Source organism: Salmo salar, chromosome 15 (genome assembly GCF_965601325.2).
Source record: "Salmo salar chromosome 15, fSalSal1, whole genome shotgun sequence".
Classification (NCBI taxonomy): Eukaryota; Metazoa; Chordata; class Actinopteri; order Salmoniformes; family Salmonidae; genus Salmo; species Salmo salar.
The window spans coordinates 88,367,220-88,382,999 of NC_138305.1; the positions used below are offsets into that span (position 1 = coordinate 88,367,220).

At 41.8% G+C, this 15,780-nt stretch overlaps 3 protein-coding genes across 11 annotated transcripts in view; 1 reads left to right on the plus strand and 2 right to left on the minus strand.

Moving 5' to 3' along the window:
* The window catches only part of LOC106572349 (ankyrin repeat and SAM domain-containing protein 1A), a 119,631-nt gene extending 112,341 nt beyond the window's left edge, over window positions 1-7,290 (minus strand). For 5 of the 9 annotated variants that reach the window (XM_045696170.1, XM_014146397.2, XM_014146396.2 and 2 more), the window contains exon 1: window positions 6,830-7,290. In XM_045696170.1, coding sequence (XP_045552126.1) covers window positions 6,830-7,005 — 176 coding nt within the window. In that variant the 5' untranslated portion in view covers window positions 7,006-7,290. The remainder of the gene's footprint in view (window positions 1-6,829) is intronic. The other 4 variants (XM_082962119.1, XM_014146404.3, XM_014146403.3 and 1 more) reach the window with 2 other exon arrangements.
* A 1,223-nt stretch (window positions 7,291-8,513) lies between these two features.
* On the plus strand, window positions 8,514-10,352 carry taf11 (TAF11 RNA polymerase II, TATA box binding protein (TBP)-associated factor). Its single transcript, NM_001141392.2, is given in 5 exon segments — window positions 8,514-8,996; window positions 9,134-9,264; window positions 9,370-9,457; window positions 9,572-9,668; window positions 9,805-10,352. Coding segments are annotated over 5 exon segments (612 nt in total). The 5' UTR covers window positions 8,514-8,831; the 3' UTR covers window positions 9,936-10,352.
* A 168-nt stretch (window positions 10,353-10,520) lies between these two features.
* LOC106572346 (bridge-like lipid transfer protein family member 3A) overlaps window positions 10,521-15,780 on the minus strand; it is a 61,821-nt gene continuing 56,561 nt past the window's right edge. Inside the window, exons 18-21 of the mRNA XM_014146391.3 lie at window positions 14,854-15,110; window positions 14,559-14,667; window positions 14,334-14,422; window positions 10,521-13,728 (exon numbers count right to left, since the gene is read on the minus strand). Coding sequence (XP_014001866.3) covers window positions 13,612-13,728; window positions 14,334-14,422; window positions 14,559-14,667; window positions 14,854-15,110 — 572 coding nt within the window. The 3' untranslated portion in view covers window positions 10,521-13,611. The remainder of the gene's footprint in view (window positions 13,729-14,333; window positions 14,423-14,558; window positions 14,668-14,853; window positions 15,111-15,780) is intronic.

Here is a 15,780-nt window from a genome sequence, read left to right on the forward strand (position 1 = left end):
CAAATTGCATGCTCCCTCAAAACTTCAGACATCTGTGGCATTGTGTTGAGACAAAACTGCATATTTTAAGGTGTCCTTTAATCGTCCCCAGCACAAGACGCACCTGTTTAATGATCATGCTGTTTAATCAGCTTGTTGATATCCCACACCTGTCAGGTGGATGGATTATCTTGGCAAAGGAGAAATGCTCACTAACAGGGATGCAAACTAATTTGTGCACAAAATTGAGAAATACGCTTTTTGTGCGCATGAAAAATGTCTTAGATCTTTTATCTCATAAAACATGGGACCAACACTTTACATGTTGCATTTATATTTTTGTTAAGTATATAATAGGAATATATTTGCATCGTTTACTATTTTTATTTAGTTAAAGCAATGGAACTGTTGGAGGAGTTCAGGTGTTTGACGGGTGACTAGGTGCATTGTCGTCAAATAAATATGATTCATTCATAATTATGGATATATTCTGCAATGAGTTAATATGGCTTTGAATCTGCCACACATGTCAACAAGTTAGTTTTGAATTGCTTTAACAAAGTAGAGCAGTCTGACAATAGGAATTTAAATAGATTTCAACTCGTTCATAAAGTTGGCAGAAATAAGGGATTAAATATAGACATCCACCAGCTAAAGGAGGATCTGGTAAAATAAGGGTATGTTGCCAAAAAGGGTTGCAAAGGGTCGGTAAACTTTCCGGTGTATTTCCTGAATTTTTTGGGAAGTTTTCCATGGGGAAGATAAACCCGGGAATTTTGCTTAAATTCATCAAAGTTAGCTTATAACAGTGAACCCCTTTTGTGGGATACACAAGGCAATTCTAGGTCTAGTGGCATATTTTGGTTAAACTATCCCCAATTCAATGGAATTGCAACCCTCTGCATGCACATTGCATTCTTCCATCACATGTATAGCCGATTCTTGCCCTCTAATGAGATGCTATTGGGCCCACATAACTACACTGTCTGAGCCAGGGACTATATGCTTTCTGGTAAGTTTTGATTACAATACTGGGTGGGGTGAATATATTTTATGACACATGATTTGTTGTTAACTAGTAGCCTACAGCAAAGTGTGTTTAAAGCATTTCTAACTTGTTAACAATTTCTGCTAGTTAGTTTTTGCTACCATGTGGGTTTTAGCTTGCTTGAACCAGCTAACTCAGTGTTAATTCGTTTCCATACGTTTCATTTTAAAACATTTATCTTACAAAGGAGTTGTTTAGTCTAACTGCTTAAATATTTATCTGTAAATGGAATTGTATGTTTTTTTTTTAAACTAATTTTTTCCTAATCTTTACAGGGAAAAGCCTCTATCTGATGTGGAGACATTTCACTGCAGCTAATGTAGAAGGAAAAGCTATGTACATTTGCAAATACTGTGCCAAATCATATGTGAAGAATGCAACAAAGATGCAGAATCATCTGGCCAAGTGCATAAAGTCCCTGCATCGCTCACAACAAGCAACCTCTGACAAAAGTCTCTCTACTTCTATTCGAGGTGAAAATGATGAATCAGACACCTTATCGATGGCAACAGCTCAGGGTCCTCCTGGAATCAGAAGTTTTTTTGACTCAATAGAGGAACGTAGTCAGAGATGCTGATGAATGTCTTGCTTGAGCTGTGTATGCAACTGGTTCACCTCTGATGCTCACAGGCAATGTGTATTGGAAGAGATTTCTGAATGTTCTTCGCCCAGCATACACCCCTCCAACCAGACAGCCCTCCAACCAGACATGCTTTATCTACTCATTTGCTGGATGCAGAGTTCAACAGAGTTCAAGTGAAGGTCAAGCAAATCATAGAGAAAGCAGACTGTATTGCAATCATCTCTGATGGGTGGTCGAATGTTCGTGGGTAAGGAATAATTAACTACATCATCTCCACCCCTCAACCAGTATTCTACAAGAGCACAGACACAAGGGACAACAGAAACACCAGAGGGGAGGAGCAGATGCAGAATTGCTCTGTCCAGTGTCTGTCTTCTTCGGCCCATCTTAATCTTTTATTTTTATTGGCCAGTCTGAGATTCTAAGCAATTCTGCTTAGAAGGCCAGCATCCCGGAGTCACCTCTTCACTGTTGACGTTGAGAATGGTGTTTTGCGGGTACCACTTAATGAAGCTGCCAGTTGTGGACTTGTGAGGTGTCTGTTTCTCAAACTAGACACTAAATGTACTTGTCCTCTTGCTCAGTTGTGCACCAGGGCCTCTCACTCCTCTTTCTATTCTGGTTAGAAAAGGTTTGCGCTGTTCTGTGAAGGGAGCGCTGTACACAGCGTTGTACGAGATCTTCCGTTTCTTGGCAATTCCTCACATGGAATAGCCTTCATTTCTCAGAACAAGAATAGACTGACGAGTTTCAGAAGAAAGTGCTTTGTTCCTGGCCATTTTCAGCCTGTAAATCGAACCCACAAATGCTGATGCTTCAGATACTCAACTAGTCTAAAAGCCAGTTTTATTGCTTCTTTAAATCAGAACAACAGTTTTCAGCTGTGCTAACATAATTGCAAAAGGGTTTTCTAATGCTCAATTACCATTTTAAAATGATCAACTTGGATTAGCTAACAACGTGCCATTGGAACACAGGAGTGATGGTTGCTGATAATGGGCCTCTGTACACCTAGATATTAGATATTCCATAAAAAATAAACATTTCCAACTACAATAGTCATTTACAACATTAACAATGTATACACTGTATTTCGGATCAATTTCATGTTATTTTAATGGACAAAAAAAAATGCGGTTCGGTTCGTGCTCCTCCATGTTAACTTCCCGTAAGTGGGAAGGCCAGGCTCTCTCTTGCTCTCCCTGGCCTGCCATGGACTCAACTTACCCTGGCCCTGGCCCAGCCACAGCAGCTGGGGCTGTTTGGACAACCTGGTACAGGAAGTGCCGGAGAGGAGCTCTTCCTGTGGACCTCCAGGATCGAGACGGGTCATGGAGCCCAAGTGAGATCATGGCAGTATGTCGCAGTAAATGTACAGTACACTATTTGTAAAGGCATAGCTTGCAGTTAATGTATGACATTCAGATTCGTTTCACCACTTCTGCTTCTTTACTTGATCTTAAGCCACTGGATTAAAGCACCTCCATTGGCCTAGGCCCAATCACATGTTTTATTGTAGAGAGGACGAGCACAGTGGTAGTCAAAACAACACATCAGCAAACAAAAATAACAGAGGTCAATTATATTGAAATGGAATTCAATTCAGGAAGTGCATTGATATTCAACTAGTGAACTGAATACCACATGGTTATTCTGGCATTGACAGTGAAATGTCATTGAACCCAACCCTGGTGAAAAGGAAGCCTTATCAGGCACCGCTCCGCTGCTGTTCAGTCTGAAAGGTTGTTATTGATGCCGAGCAGGGAGCTGGTAATGTTGACACTTTGGGCTGCCTGTCTCCTACCATGATAGCTGTGGGGAATACCATCCAGTGCCAGTCCATTCAATTCTCTTTCTGTTTCAGAGTAATACAAAGCACACGTGGGTCTTCTGAACATGACGGGCTTGTGTCTGTCCAATTGAGTCTTCCATTCAGGAAAAGTAGACATTCTGCAGAGTGAAGCTGTGCTCCTGCCTGGTTACAAAAGCAACAAGTCTCAACACATGCTCCATTCCAAAGAAAGAACTGCAAAAAATTCAGCACAAACACACCGTCGCCACTGATGATAGTAAATGTGGGAATAAAAAAACTGTTGCATGCATTATGCAAAGAAGAACAACTACCTATGCTGTGCCTGTGCTGTAAACAGATGGCAGTGTTACAACCTACAGTAGCTGGTGGGGAAGTAGTGCAACATCAAAGTAGAATATGCATAGATTTGGGCCTAGGCCTATAGGTTAGTGCTTTTCCGTCATGAAAATAAGTTGAGCAAGCTGCACACTACACAGGCCAACCAACCATCTTTAGGGTAAATCCATTTGAATTCAATCACTTTATGACATAATCCATTTTGATTGAAACAAAACTTTCCATACATGTTTGCCCATGGAAGAAGCGGTCAGAAAGTGCATTTTTTTACCTGAATGCCAAAACATTCAGGAGGTCAAGGTGTTCCGTGTGGCTCAGTTGGTAGAGCATGGTGTTTGCAACGCCAGGATTGTGGGTTCGATTCCCACGGGGGACCAGTACGCGGGAAAAATGTATGAAATGTATGTATTCACTACTGTAAGTCGCTCTGGATAAGAGTGTCTGCTAAATGACTAAAATTTAAAAGTGTTCAAAGTTGACAGATATTGCATACCCCACCATGATAATTTATTGTATAAACGAGAGGCTGCCTGGATCTTTAACTTAAAGACCCTTGCTCCCTTCGGTCTCAACATAGACTTTGATCTGAAGCTATTCTTGTGACTATTGTGACTTTGCCATTGTAATTGTTTGTAAGCTTGTGTAGTCTAAAATGAATCTATGATCGTATGGTATCCATTTGTTTTTTGTATGCTGTTCTTTGTATGCCATTTTTATATTTGAGAATTAACCAATGATATTAGGCCACACTTGGCCATGGTTAGACACCTGTGTGTCTTCTGACACTATATAAACGAGTCATCTCTCAGTGTTTGTGATCATACCCTGATGAAGACAGCTTGGCTGTCCAAACGTTGGATATTACATTTTTGCATCTGAGCCCCTAGTGTGCAGCTCTCCCTTATTTTCAAGTTTTCTACTCCGCTAGCCAGCACCTCGCCTTAATAGGTGTGTGTTTCTTTTCCTTCTAGAGCATACCCCACCATACCATGAGACATTCATGTCTTAGTCACTGGAAATGATAAACGGTTGAGTTTGATAACATTTAAAACCTAACGAACAGTGTTGTCAAACGAATGGTAATTCACATTCATGCCCCTAAACGTATTGACATTTTCATTACGTGTTAAATTAAATGTCACATACAATAGCAAACACTACCCCTGAGCCTCTCTGTGGTAAACATGTCAATAAATCTGTATAGCTCCCATATACTTAGAGACAATGCTAATGGTATATTGTAAAGGCTGAAGGGCCCACAGGCTTTCAGAGAACTGAGGGATATTAGGCTGCAGTAGTGAAGCTTTTAACAGTCAATGGTTAGACCATCGTTTTTATTTATTTCCAACAAGTGCTAGCCAATCATTTCCAAGAGGAAGGTTGGCAGCCATTGATTAAGCGAGCCAGACCAGATGATACAATGGGCTCTTCAGTCCATGCCCGCCCACAGATCAGTAACAGAGAGGCAGGGATGGAGGCAGCCTTGACTGAATCATGACATCCCTGAATTTCCAATTAAGAAGGTTTAATGTAATTAGCTAGAGTACAGTCAGTGTAGTGTACAGCCTGGCATGAGTAGCACAGCGATGCATCACCTAGGGGCTTTTAGCAAACACTTGTCTCAGCCACGAGACGTAGGCACCCTGATGAGGCTTATAGGAGGTTGATTGACAGGGCTGCTGCGCACCTGTATGTTGCCAGCATCCTGATTGTCATCGGTTTATCTGGTCCTAGAATGCAAAATAACAAATTAAAGCCCTTTCCGTGGTTAACACGGTTTCTTAGCCAAAGACATGAGATGGAAGGCACATCATGGCATAAAACCTTTAAGAGTTTAAGAGGGAGGCCCATGTTATGACCATGTTACCTCCAATCTTCTTCCATGTTAAACTTTACTGTGTAGGGTTGGGCAGTTGGTCCTTGTGCATTTTCTGTAAAAGGTTAAGGTCAGGAGGTGCTTTACCAACCCAACAGCACACAGTCCTTTGCTAGCTTCCCAAGTAGCAAAGGACCATTAACATGGCAGGTTTAAAGCACCTTGGAGTATGTTACTGAGTAGACAATAAAGGGCACCACAGGTCCCAGGGCAATGAATGACTCAAAGCCCAGTGGAAATGGCACTGACAGTCTCATAGGGCTTGAGTTAGCCTAGGTCTAGGGCATTGTGTTTTCACTGTTTTCCTTTCTCATGCAACCTTTACCTGAAATGGCTGTAGAGGTGCCACCAACATTATTATTTCTGACATTGTCACCCCTCAGTGGGCATTCAAGTGCACTCACTTCAACTATGCCTATGTAATTCTATCAGCACAAAGAACCCTGAGTAAGATGGACTGTGGTTAAAATAAACCAATATTTTTCCCTGCATGATCAAGTAAAAAACAGCATGCAACTGCCCAGGCCGTCGACAAACTGCATTCCACCCACTTGCTAGTAGAGACTAGCTCCAGGAGGGCATGGAACAACAATGCCAGGGGAAGAATGTTCTATTTCACTGACAGCTCGTGTTTCATTGCCTTTATCGCTGTTTATGTGAACCAAATTAATCGTGGCATATGAGAATGAATGGGTCTGGCGTCAATATGATCAGAATACTAGAATTATGTTTGGGCGTTTGTAGATAATTTTTCTCAATGACAACGGTCCAAAATGTTTAGACAAACCAAAACCATTGACTAGTTAGCTACGATTAAATGGAGGACTAGAGTTTGCAATACGACATACTGGTAACATTATGATATGAATATCTTGCGTATGTAACAAGGATTCTGTTGCATATGGCATTTTATTTATGTATTTTGCACTGACGATCATCTAACAAAGAGGCACTCCATTGCGCATGCAACGTTAATGTGTTATTATTAAACATGGAAAGGGTCCACTGCATGGATGCAAATTAGCAAATGAATATCTACTGCTGTGATTGCAACCGAAATACAATAAAATGATTGATCAGGGGGGTTGTTTACTGAATGTGGCTTTGCCGTTTACAACACACTTTATGAGCACCGACCGTTCTAGGTCGGAACCATCTCGCTCTGCCTTCCATTCATCCACTGCTCTCCCCTACCTGAGAAGGCTGGAAAGCGGGTGCGAAGCATTGTGACCACTGCTATTGCTGCTTCCACCAGTCCCTGATGATCCACTTCCACTTCCAGTCGATTGTCGTTTCCCAGAGAGAAGCTTTTCCACGGCGGCAAGATTTCCTGTGCGCGCCGCCTCTAGGAGTTCCTGCTCCTTCCCCATCTCGGATCGAGAAGGGGGTCAGAGGATTTGGGAAAGAGGGGGTTAGAAAGCGGGAGAAAAAATCCTTTGCGGTCCTCTACTAATCTCACAGGCGTACTCGTTCTTTCAACGCCGAGGAAAACGATGGTTCCCTCCACAGCTGGATCAGTCTCTCCAGCGTTACAATTTCACAGAATTTCTAATCCCCGACTGTGGCTCCGGGGAAAACTTTAGCTAAGCACCACAGAGCCAAATGAAACTTCCTTCGCCCAGTCTCAAGCGCGCGTCACTTCCTCAAAACTGCCCCTATCTGACGACGTCGATCAATCAGTTTGTTCATAATCTTGCATTGTTGTATTTAGTTGGTGATTATTGTATTCCATTATATTCTACTACCAATGTTGAAGAACATAATCATTTTCCTACAACTACAAAAGCACATAATTCATCCAAAACAATTTTCTATGTACAAAATATATAAATGCTGAAGTGCACAGTACATGGTCATTACATTTACATTTTTGTCATTTAGCAGACGCTCTTATCCAGAGCGATTTACAGTTAGTGCATTCATCTTAAAATAGCTAGTTGGGACAACAACCACATATGACAGGCATAATAAGTACACGGGTTAGGGTTTGGTCGGCGTAGGCCGTCAATGTAAGTTAGAATTTGTTCTTAACTGACTTGCCTAATTAAATAAAGGTTAAATAAATAAAACACCTCCTCAATAAAGTGGCTATCAATAAAGTCAGAGCTAGAAAGGGAGGGGTGGTTCAAGGTGAGGAGGGGGATTATTTAAGATACTCTTTGAAGAGGTAGGGTTTCAGGTGCATTCAGAAGATGGACAGGGACTTTGCTGGCCAAGCTTCAGGGGAAGCTGGTTCCACCATTGGGTGGTCAGGACAGAGATGAGCTTGGACTGGGCTTAGCGAGAGCTGCCCTCACATAGGGGTGCAATAATAAAGGTAAAGAAATATGTTTTATTTTCACATACACTGGACAGGTGCAGTGAAATGTGCTGTTTTACAGGGTCAGCCATAGTAGGTCAGCACCCCTGGAGAAAAGTAGGGTTAAGTGCCTTACTCAAGGGCACAGCAACAGATTTTTCACCTTGTCGGCTCAGGTATTCGAACACGCGACCTTTCGGTTACATGTCCAACGCCAACTCGCTCTTTCTCCTGACATTTTTTTTTTTGCGAGATGCTGGAGGAGTAATCATAAAACAAAAAATATCCTTATGGGTTCCAGAGAGTTAAATGTATTTTAAAGTTAATTATCGAGCCTATTGACATATTGACATAGTTTAAAACGTCGATTACTTAGAGCACTGATCATCTTTCCCATTTAAACAAACACTGTAACAAGTATGACTAGTTGAATGGAAATACGCACTGGACCAAATATAATGGAATGTGTGTATCTTTTCTCAAATGTTGCTGTGCCCTTATATATATATATATATATAAAATGTTGTCAACGCTCTCTTAGTAAAGGACAATAGAAGGTTTAAGCCGGAAGTTGATTTCAGCAGCAGCTTCCGGCCTGAATGTTCTCCATGTTGTTTTTTTGATGATGCTTCAAAACGTTTCTCTTTCGCGCTTTAGCTAATATTTTGCTAAAGTAACGGTTTTATTTTCTTGATCAATAAACGTGGTACACAAAATTCCACGAGGATAGTAAGTCACGAGGATAGTAAGTCACGAGGATAGTAAGTGAGCGTAGCTGGCTGTGGAGTTGTTTGCTAGCAGTTAGCTGACTTGTTGATGTTTCTCGAGTCAAACATTTCCGTTTTGACTGTTGCATAATTCTACATTAGATTGGTGTGGTAAGATTTCGAATGAGTTATGGCAGACCCAGCTAGGATAAAGACTGAATCCAACTCGGAGAAATCATTGGCTGCTAGAGAAAGCCCTAAAACCGAAGACACTGAAGAAGTGCCTGTGACCTCGGATGCAGACACCGAATCAAAAGATCCCTCCTCACAATCACTCAAACGCGAACACAAACAGGTAAGTGGCTTATTAGAATAACTATAAAAAGTGTATTGAAACATTGGTCCTACATCCACATTCAAGATATAGTAAATAATTTCTTACTTTTCTACAATATCTACAATCCTTTGTTTACTTTGCATGACCTGTTGAAGGACTCTGTGGCTGGAGATGATGAGGATGAGGGAACCTCAGATCAACCTGCTTCCAAAAAACTAAAAGTGGAGCCTGAGAAGAAAAAGGAGAAGCGCCAAAAGGTTGACGAGGATGAGATACAGAAGATGCAGTAAGATTCTGATACTGTACATTGTGTTTGTGTGGTAACGGCACTAAGACAATTATTTGTTGCAAGCATTCATACATTAACATTTTTCCCTCTGGTGTTGTCCAGGGTTTTGGTCTCATCCTTCTCTGAGGAGCAGCTTAACCGCTATGAGATGTATAGACGCTCTGCTTTCCCCAAAGCTGCCATCAAGAGGGTAAGACCTTTAGGCACATCTGTAATTATATTTAATCAGAATTAGTTCAATTTTAATTACATTTCACTGATGCTTGTATTTCAATGTATGCTTTTCTTTACCTGGTTGATACAGCTGATACAGTCCATTACAGGATCCTCAGTCTCTCAAAATGTGGTTATCGCCATGTCTGGTATTTCCAAGGTCTTCGCTGGAGAAATAGTGGAGGAAGGTCAGTGAGGGACATCAGAGTTAATATTGACTAGTTGGCCAGATATGAGATCTGGATCGTTTGTCTTGTATCTTCACCAACGAAGGCTTTGAAGCATATTGACTACACTGACATGCTTCTCTGTTTGGTCCTGCAGCTCTGGATGTGTGTGAGAAGTGGGGGGACACGCCTCCCCTGCAGCCCAAGCACATGAGGGAGGCTGTCAGGAGGCTGAAGAGCAGAGAGCAGATCCCCAACACCAAGCACAAGAACATCCTCTTCCACTGAGCCACTCATGCCCTGCCGATTATAGATAGATCAGAGCGGTGATGTATTCACCTTTCAGATGGTGGCATCTTACACACCACTTTCATGTTCATTCTCTATTCCAATGTCTATTTGTTTGGCCATGAAGGCAAGTGCAGTATACTGTTGTCAGGAACTCCAAAGTCAACCTTTGTGTTACATTTGAGGGCATTTCTTGGATATACTAATGGTCAATAATAAAATGACCACAGCATCAATGTTTGTGCCAATGTTCTAAAATACATCTTATTATTTGAGCCGTTGGTGAAGCATGGACGTATCCAAAACTGGTCACTTCTAGTACTTCCTGGAAAAAAGTTGTTTCAGTTAAAGCATTTTATTAGACCTCAAGTCAATAATTGTGGGCCATATTTCAATAAATAAAAGGACACATTTGTTAATGATTTGTCTTCTCTTGTTAGATGAAGACCGGTAAAGTCTCGTAAGATGAGCTTGTCTGACTTTAAACCTGCTCACTGGCCAATAAATGCGTAATACAACCATACTGAGTAAATAGTCACCCACCACCCCACACTGAATATAGACGGCACACAAATAATGACAAAGTTGGTTCAATAGTTTATCACTTTGAAACATTTCGCATACTAATTTGGTTCACAGAACCAAGTCTTATTCAATGATGTGATGACTAAACAAGTGTTACACAAATATTACATAATACTGTCAGAGGGCCTCCCACAACATTAGTATCAGGAAAATATCAGGGATGATCCTCTAAGTGATTCACATTAAGCAAGTGCAATTTCTAGTGAACATACCACACTTAAAAGTGCAAATAATCCACAAGGTATAGAGCAAAAGAACAATCAGTTCAGTTACAATGCATGCACTCACTCCTTCCACAACAATGATAATATTTTTGCAAAGTCATTCTGATGACTAAGATGGAAGAAGAGAAAGCAGCCCATGTAGGGGACCCCCATACATCATGGTAACCCAAGCAAGATAAGGGATGCAGTAGAAGTGTAACTTGACAGGCAGTGAGGAGGGAGCTGGCTGGGGGCAGACTGGGCACCCTGCTGTGGACAGAGAGGTACTAACAGGGTTGTTCTAAGGAGGGGGTGAGGGTTGATTTTTAGACACACTTAGTCACAGTCAATCACATAACTGCATCCTTCCAACTGGGGGATGTCATTTTCGTTCCCCATCACGCTGACAGCCAAGGCCATGCCAAAAAGCAAATATCAGCAAGAAAATTGGGGCGCAGCATGTGTTTGAGGGTTGCTGATATTATTGAGAACGGAATCACTGCTTTGTTACACTGACTGACCTTGAGGGAATTTTCAAATACAAAACATGCAGGACGGGAAAAAAACAACCATTAGACTATTTTTATTTGATAACTTTAGGCATTTGAACATGCCTAAAAAAATACAAAAAAAACTGTTCCCTCAGTATATGGGCAAAACAGACTTCCTCCTATTGCTTCATGCTACTTCCCACAATTAGAAAGTAACACGGTCATTCATATTCATATTGGAAGGCAACCAGAAAAACAGTGGCATATTATTCTGACCACCAGAGGTCTCAAGCTACCACTCAAGAGATTAAGAGAGTGGAGAATGATGCTAAAAGCTCAACTGAGGGTTGTTTAGTTAACTTGTTAGCACTGTACCACATACACAAGTCTCTTGACCCATTTGAGTTTCTCACAACTCACATTTGTTTTGCAGAATGTGACTTGGATCTAAGTAACGTTACTCCAATGTCTCTCCTCTCCCTCATCAGGACCAAATACTAATCTAAATACAAAAAAAACATACAAATAATAAAACTTAAATACTTTTAAAGTCACCGCCACATCATACCCTAGAATTGCTACAAAAATATATAATTAAATCATAACCACATCATTAAATAATACTAGAAATGATTCCAATTAGTACAAAGGCTTCACGACTTTTACATAGTAATAGAAAGGTACCCAATGGGTGGAATACATCAACAAATTGGCATTAGTGCACCTGTCAGTTTAACTGTAGATAAAAGGATTAGTATTATACATATATTGTGCATATATAGACAATTAAGATTCATTATCTCTATTCTTTGATCTGATGGTTGTGCCACTAGTGTTTGTTTGAAATGGCTAGTAGCTACACTGTCTTATGGAAAATCATTTAAAAAAGACAATAGCTGCAAAAAGTAAAATTCATGTTACATGCCTGTAAAAGTTCATATCAAAAGAATAACACTACATTTCATCCATGCAGTGAGGTATTAGTATATGCATTTCTCCATGCAGATGAGTGAGTTAAGGAGATCAAGTAATACCGGTCTGAGGGCAGGGTACACCTCATGTAACAAACTAAATGAGTTAACGTACCGCAACTATTGTGGAACCTTTCCTCAAAAGGCATGCGTCATCTGAACATTAAACGAAGAATACAAATATAGTTTTACAGTCACAAAATGTAATACTTTTTTATGATGCAAAGATAACACTGGGGAATGACCTGGTGTCTGAAAAAGTCTGAACAGTGTGGAGACAGCTTGCCCTACCCTCTGATACACAACCAATCAATCAAAGGGATAGGTATGCAGGTTTGTCTGGTGCTCCCATTCACAGGAACTCTATGGATACAGTGCAGTACTGCTTGAAGTCAAAGTGCTTTTCTTTCCCTACTCTTCTATTTAATACACTATGGTCCTAAACAATGGTTACATTAATGCATCTAAGATACCAGCTCCTAACTATACAGACCTACAGTTATGTACAACTATGGACAGGACCTACTTAACATTGACAAGCAGTTTTATCTTTGAAGCTTTGTGGATGTTTGTAAACCCACACACCAAGATTCCTAAAACACTAGTGATCTTCACACAGCATGCCTGACAGTGAATGATTTGTACAGAAAAACATATCATCAACAGACTTCAATTACAACTCTGACTGTTCTCTGGCATAAAAGACACAGTGCATATAATTAAGCAATAAGGCACAATGGGGTGTGGTATATGGCCAATATACCACGACTAAGGGCTGTTCTTATGCACAATGCATTGCGAAGTTCCTGGACACAGCCCTTGGTATATTGGCCATATACCACAAACCCCCGAGGTGCCTTATTGCTATTATAAACTGGTTATCAACGTAATTAGAGCAGTAAAAATTAAATGTTTTGTCATACCCGTGGAATGCGGTCTGATATACCACGGCTGTCAGCCAATCAGCATTCTGGGCTCTAACCACCCAGTTTATAAGACACATTTTGGCATGTGTTCTTCAAATCAAAGATAAATGGCCATTGAGTTGCAGCCCAACAATGAGTTAACTGTTCTCTATGGTGGTTTAAATTAAAAATGCTTTTGTACAGCAGAAGGGAACACGTTTAGATTGTCAGATGAAACTAGTACCTGTTATGTACCTCAGAGTGTAAAGAGTGACTCCAGTGGGGCTTCTTGTTAATACAAGGGCCCCCTATGTGTTCTCTGGAAGTGACATGCTGTTTGTACAATTCATTACAAGAGCTTGAGCTTTCGAACTACCAGGGTGGATTCCACCATTGGGTGCTCATCTTTGTTGTTTACAAATTGTCATATGCCTGGGTCCAGACATTTCATTCAGTTCCTTTACTCAATAATTGACGCAGTGTCAGTATATCGCCCTCTGCTGGTCGGGGGAGTAAAGCGGTCACAGGTCAAACATGGGGTCGTACTTCCTGACCTCCAGGAGGAGACGTTCTCGGTCAGTGAGGGCTTGAGAGAGGGCCAACTGAGCCTCCAATAGCTGGGACACCAGGGACGGACTCTGAAGGGAAAATGTTATCGGCTTTATTAGTTTTCACTTCTAGCTAACGTTTCTCTGCTAGGGCAAGTAGCCAGATATCTCTTCAGCTATAATTGGAATACCTGCTGCCCTGATTTGGCCCCTCATAGCCTTAACAAGATAACCAGAACAGGAGAACTACAACTGTCTCGTTGGCAACAGATCCTTCAACTATTACAACAGGATCTGTATAAGTAGATGGAATTGTGGACTTACCTTCATCTAATCATTCATCATTTAACTTACAGCATTCCATCTAAGCCCTATGAGTATGTGTTTCTAAATCAACGGTTTCACACACAGTTAAGGTAAAAAAAACCATAGCTACTGTAAGTACAATGCAACTATTGTAGGGACTGTGCTATCATAAATAAACACCATCTATGCAACGCTTTCATTTTACACGGTGGTGAGAACTAGCCTAATCCTTACTCACCCTAACACAATCATGTTTTTGTTAACAGCTTGTGCTGTCTGTTTATCTTGAGTCATTATCTTGAGTTCATTAACCCTGTAATAATCTGTAATGGGTGAGTGAGTCAGTGGTTATAGAGAATGTAAGTATTTAGGTTTTTGAATGCTCATACCGTGTTCTGCTTTGGTTGGACAGAGCAAGAACTGTCTGGTTTCTCCAAACATACTACAGCACCCCCTACAGAGTCTGGGCCTGCACCACCTGCAAGACCGACAATATATATTTAAAAAACAGATGACTCATAACTGTTATTCCATATCAATCAAGCAGTGAGAGACAAAATAATTGTAATCATGGTGATACTCAAAGGCATGTCCGTGTCCTCTCCTCCAGTCACCTTTGATTCTCAACAAGCCATCATCAGAGCGCTCCAGAACCACCTGGTCTACGGTAAAGGTGGCAGGTTGGGGCTGGGGGGCCGTCGGGTAGATCTTGGGACCATCATCCTAAACAGGAATGGACAACACTGGTTAGCTCCATGGTATGGATAGCAGGCTAACTGTCATTTATTTAATCGGTCTCCTATGGATCGCTGTTGGGGTCTTACCACGTATAACAACCATAGGGTGCACGTCAAATGGCGTTATTTGACCCCAACAGAGTTCCATAGTCTCCTTGTGCCACCAGCTGACCTTCAGAGTGATGGTGACATTGTCCAGGTGGATCTTCATGGGCTGGACATCAGCACTGAGCTCATCCTCCAGGAATGGCCCCAGGGTAGCCAGGGTGGAGGCCAGGAGCTCCGCCTGACAGCCCTGCACACCCAGCTCCAGGTGACCTACCAACGCAGAGAGGGGACCGTGCCGTGCTGCAGAGGGACCCATCTCCATTCGCATGCCCACCACTGGAGCTGACCTGCAGCCCTGTCTCTGGCCCAGGGTGGACCCACCTGGAGATTAGAACATCAAGGAAAGCGTGAGTTATATAGTCAGAGAATGGATACTACGGATATGGATCCCTGCTAGTCCGTTGGTTTCCACAATGACAACTTGTCCATGTCACTTCGGTTAATTGTGGGTTCTTGAGTGGCTCAGGAGTCCGAGTTTTGAAGCGCAGACTCTGAAGCATGAAGGACAGACATGTGCTTCCGCTAGTGTTGTTGGTCCGGTTGTGTGGGAATGGTGCTTTGATCTGGCTACAGTTAGATGGTTGTTTCTGTCCCTCTCGAAGTGGTCTACTGCTGTGTGGGTTTTGGAGTGCCAGGTGGATCGGTTAGAGGTGATGTCTGTGAGTTGGCTGGGCTGGATATGGCAGAAATTGAGGTTGTGTTTAAGGTTGTCTTTGATGCGCTTTTTGGTTGGCCTGTCTTCTGGTGCCCCTGCTGCTGCTCGCTAAAGAAGATCCTTCTTCAGAGACGATGTTGGGGCATCCTGATGGTGTGGCAGGTCCATCGAAGCTGTGTCTTAATGATCTTAGCTTTAACGCTGGTGCTGTTAGATTTCTGCAGTATCTCCAGGTAGGATACCTTGTCTTGCCACTGGATACCCATTATAGATCTCAAAGATTGTGTATGGAATGTCTCCAGCTGTTTGACCTGGAGACTTTACAGGGTCCAAGTT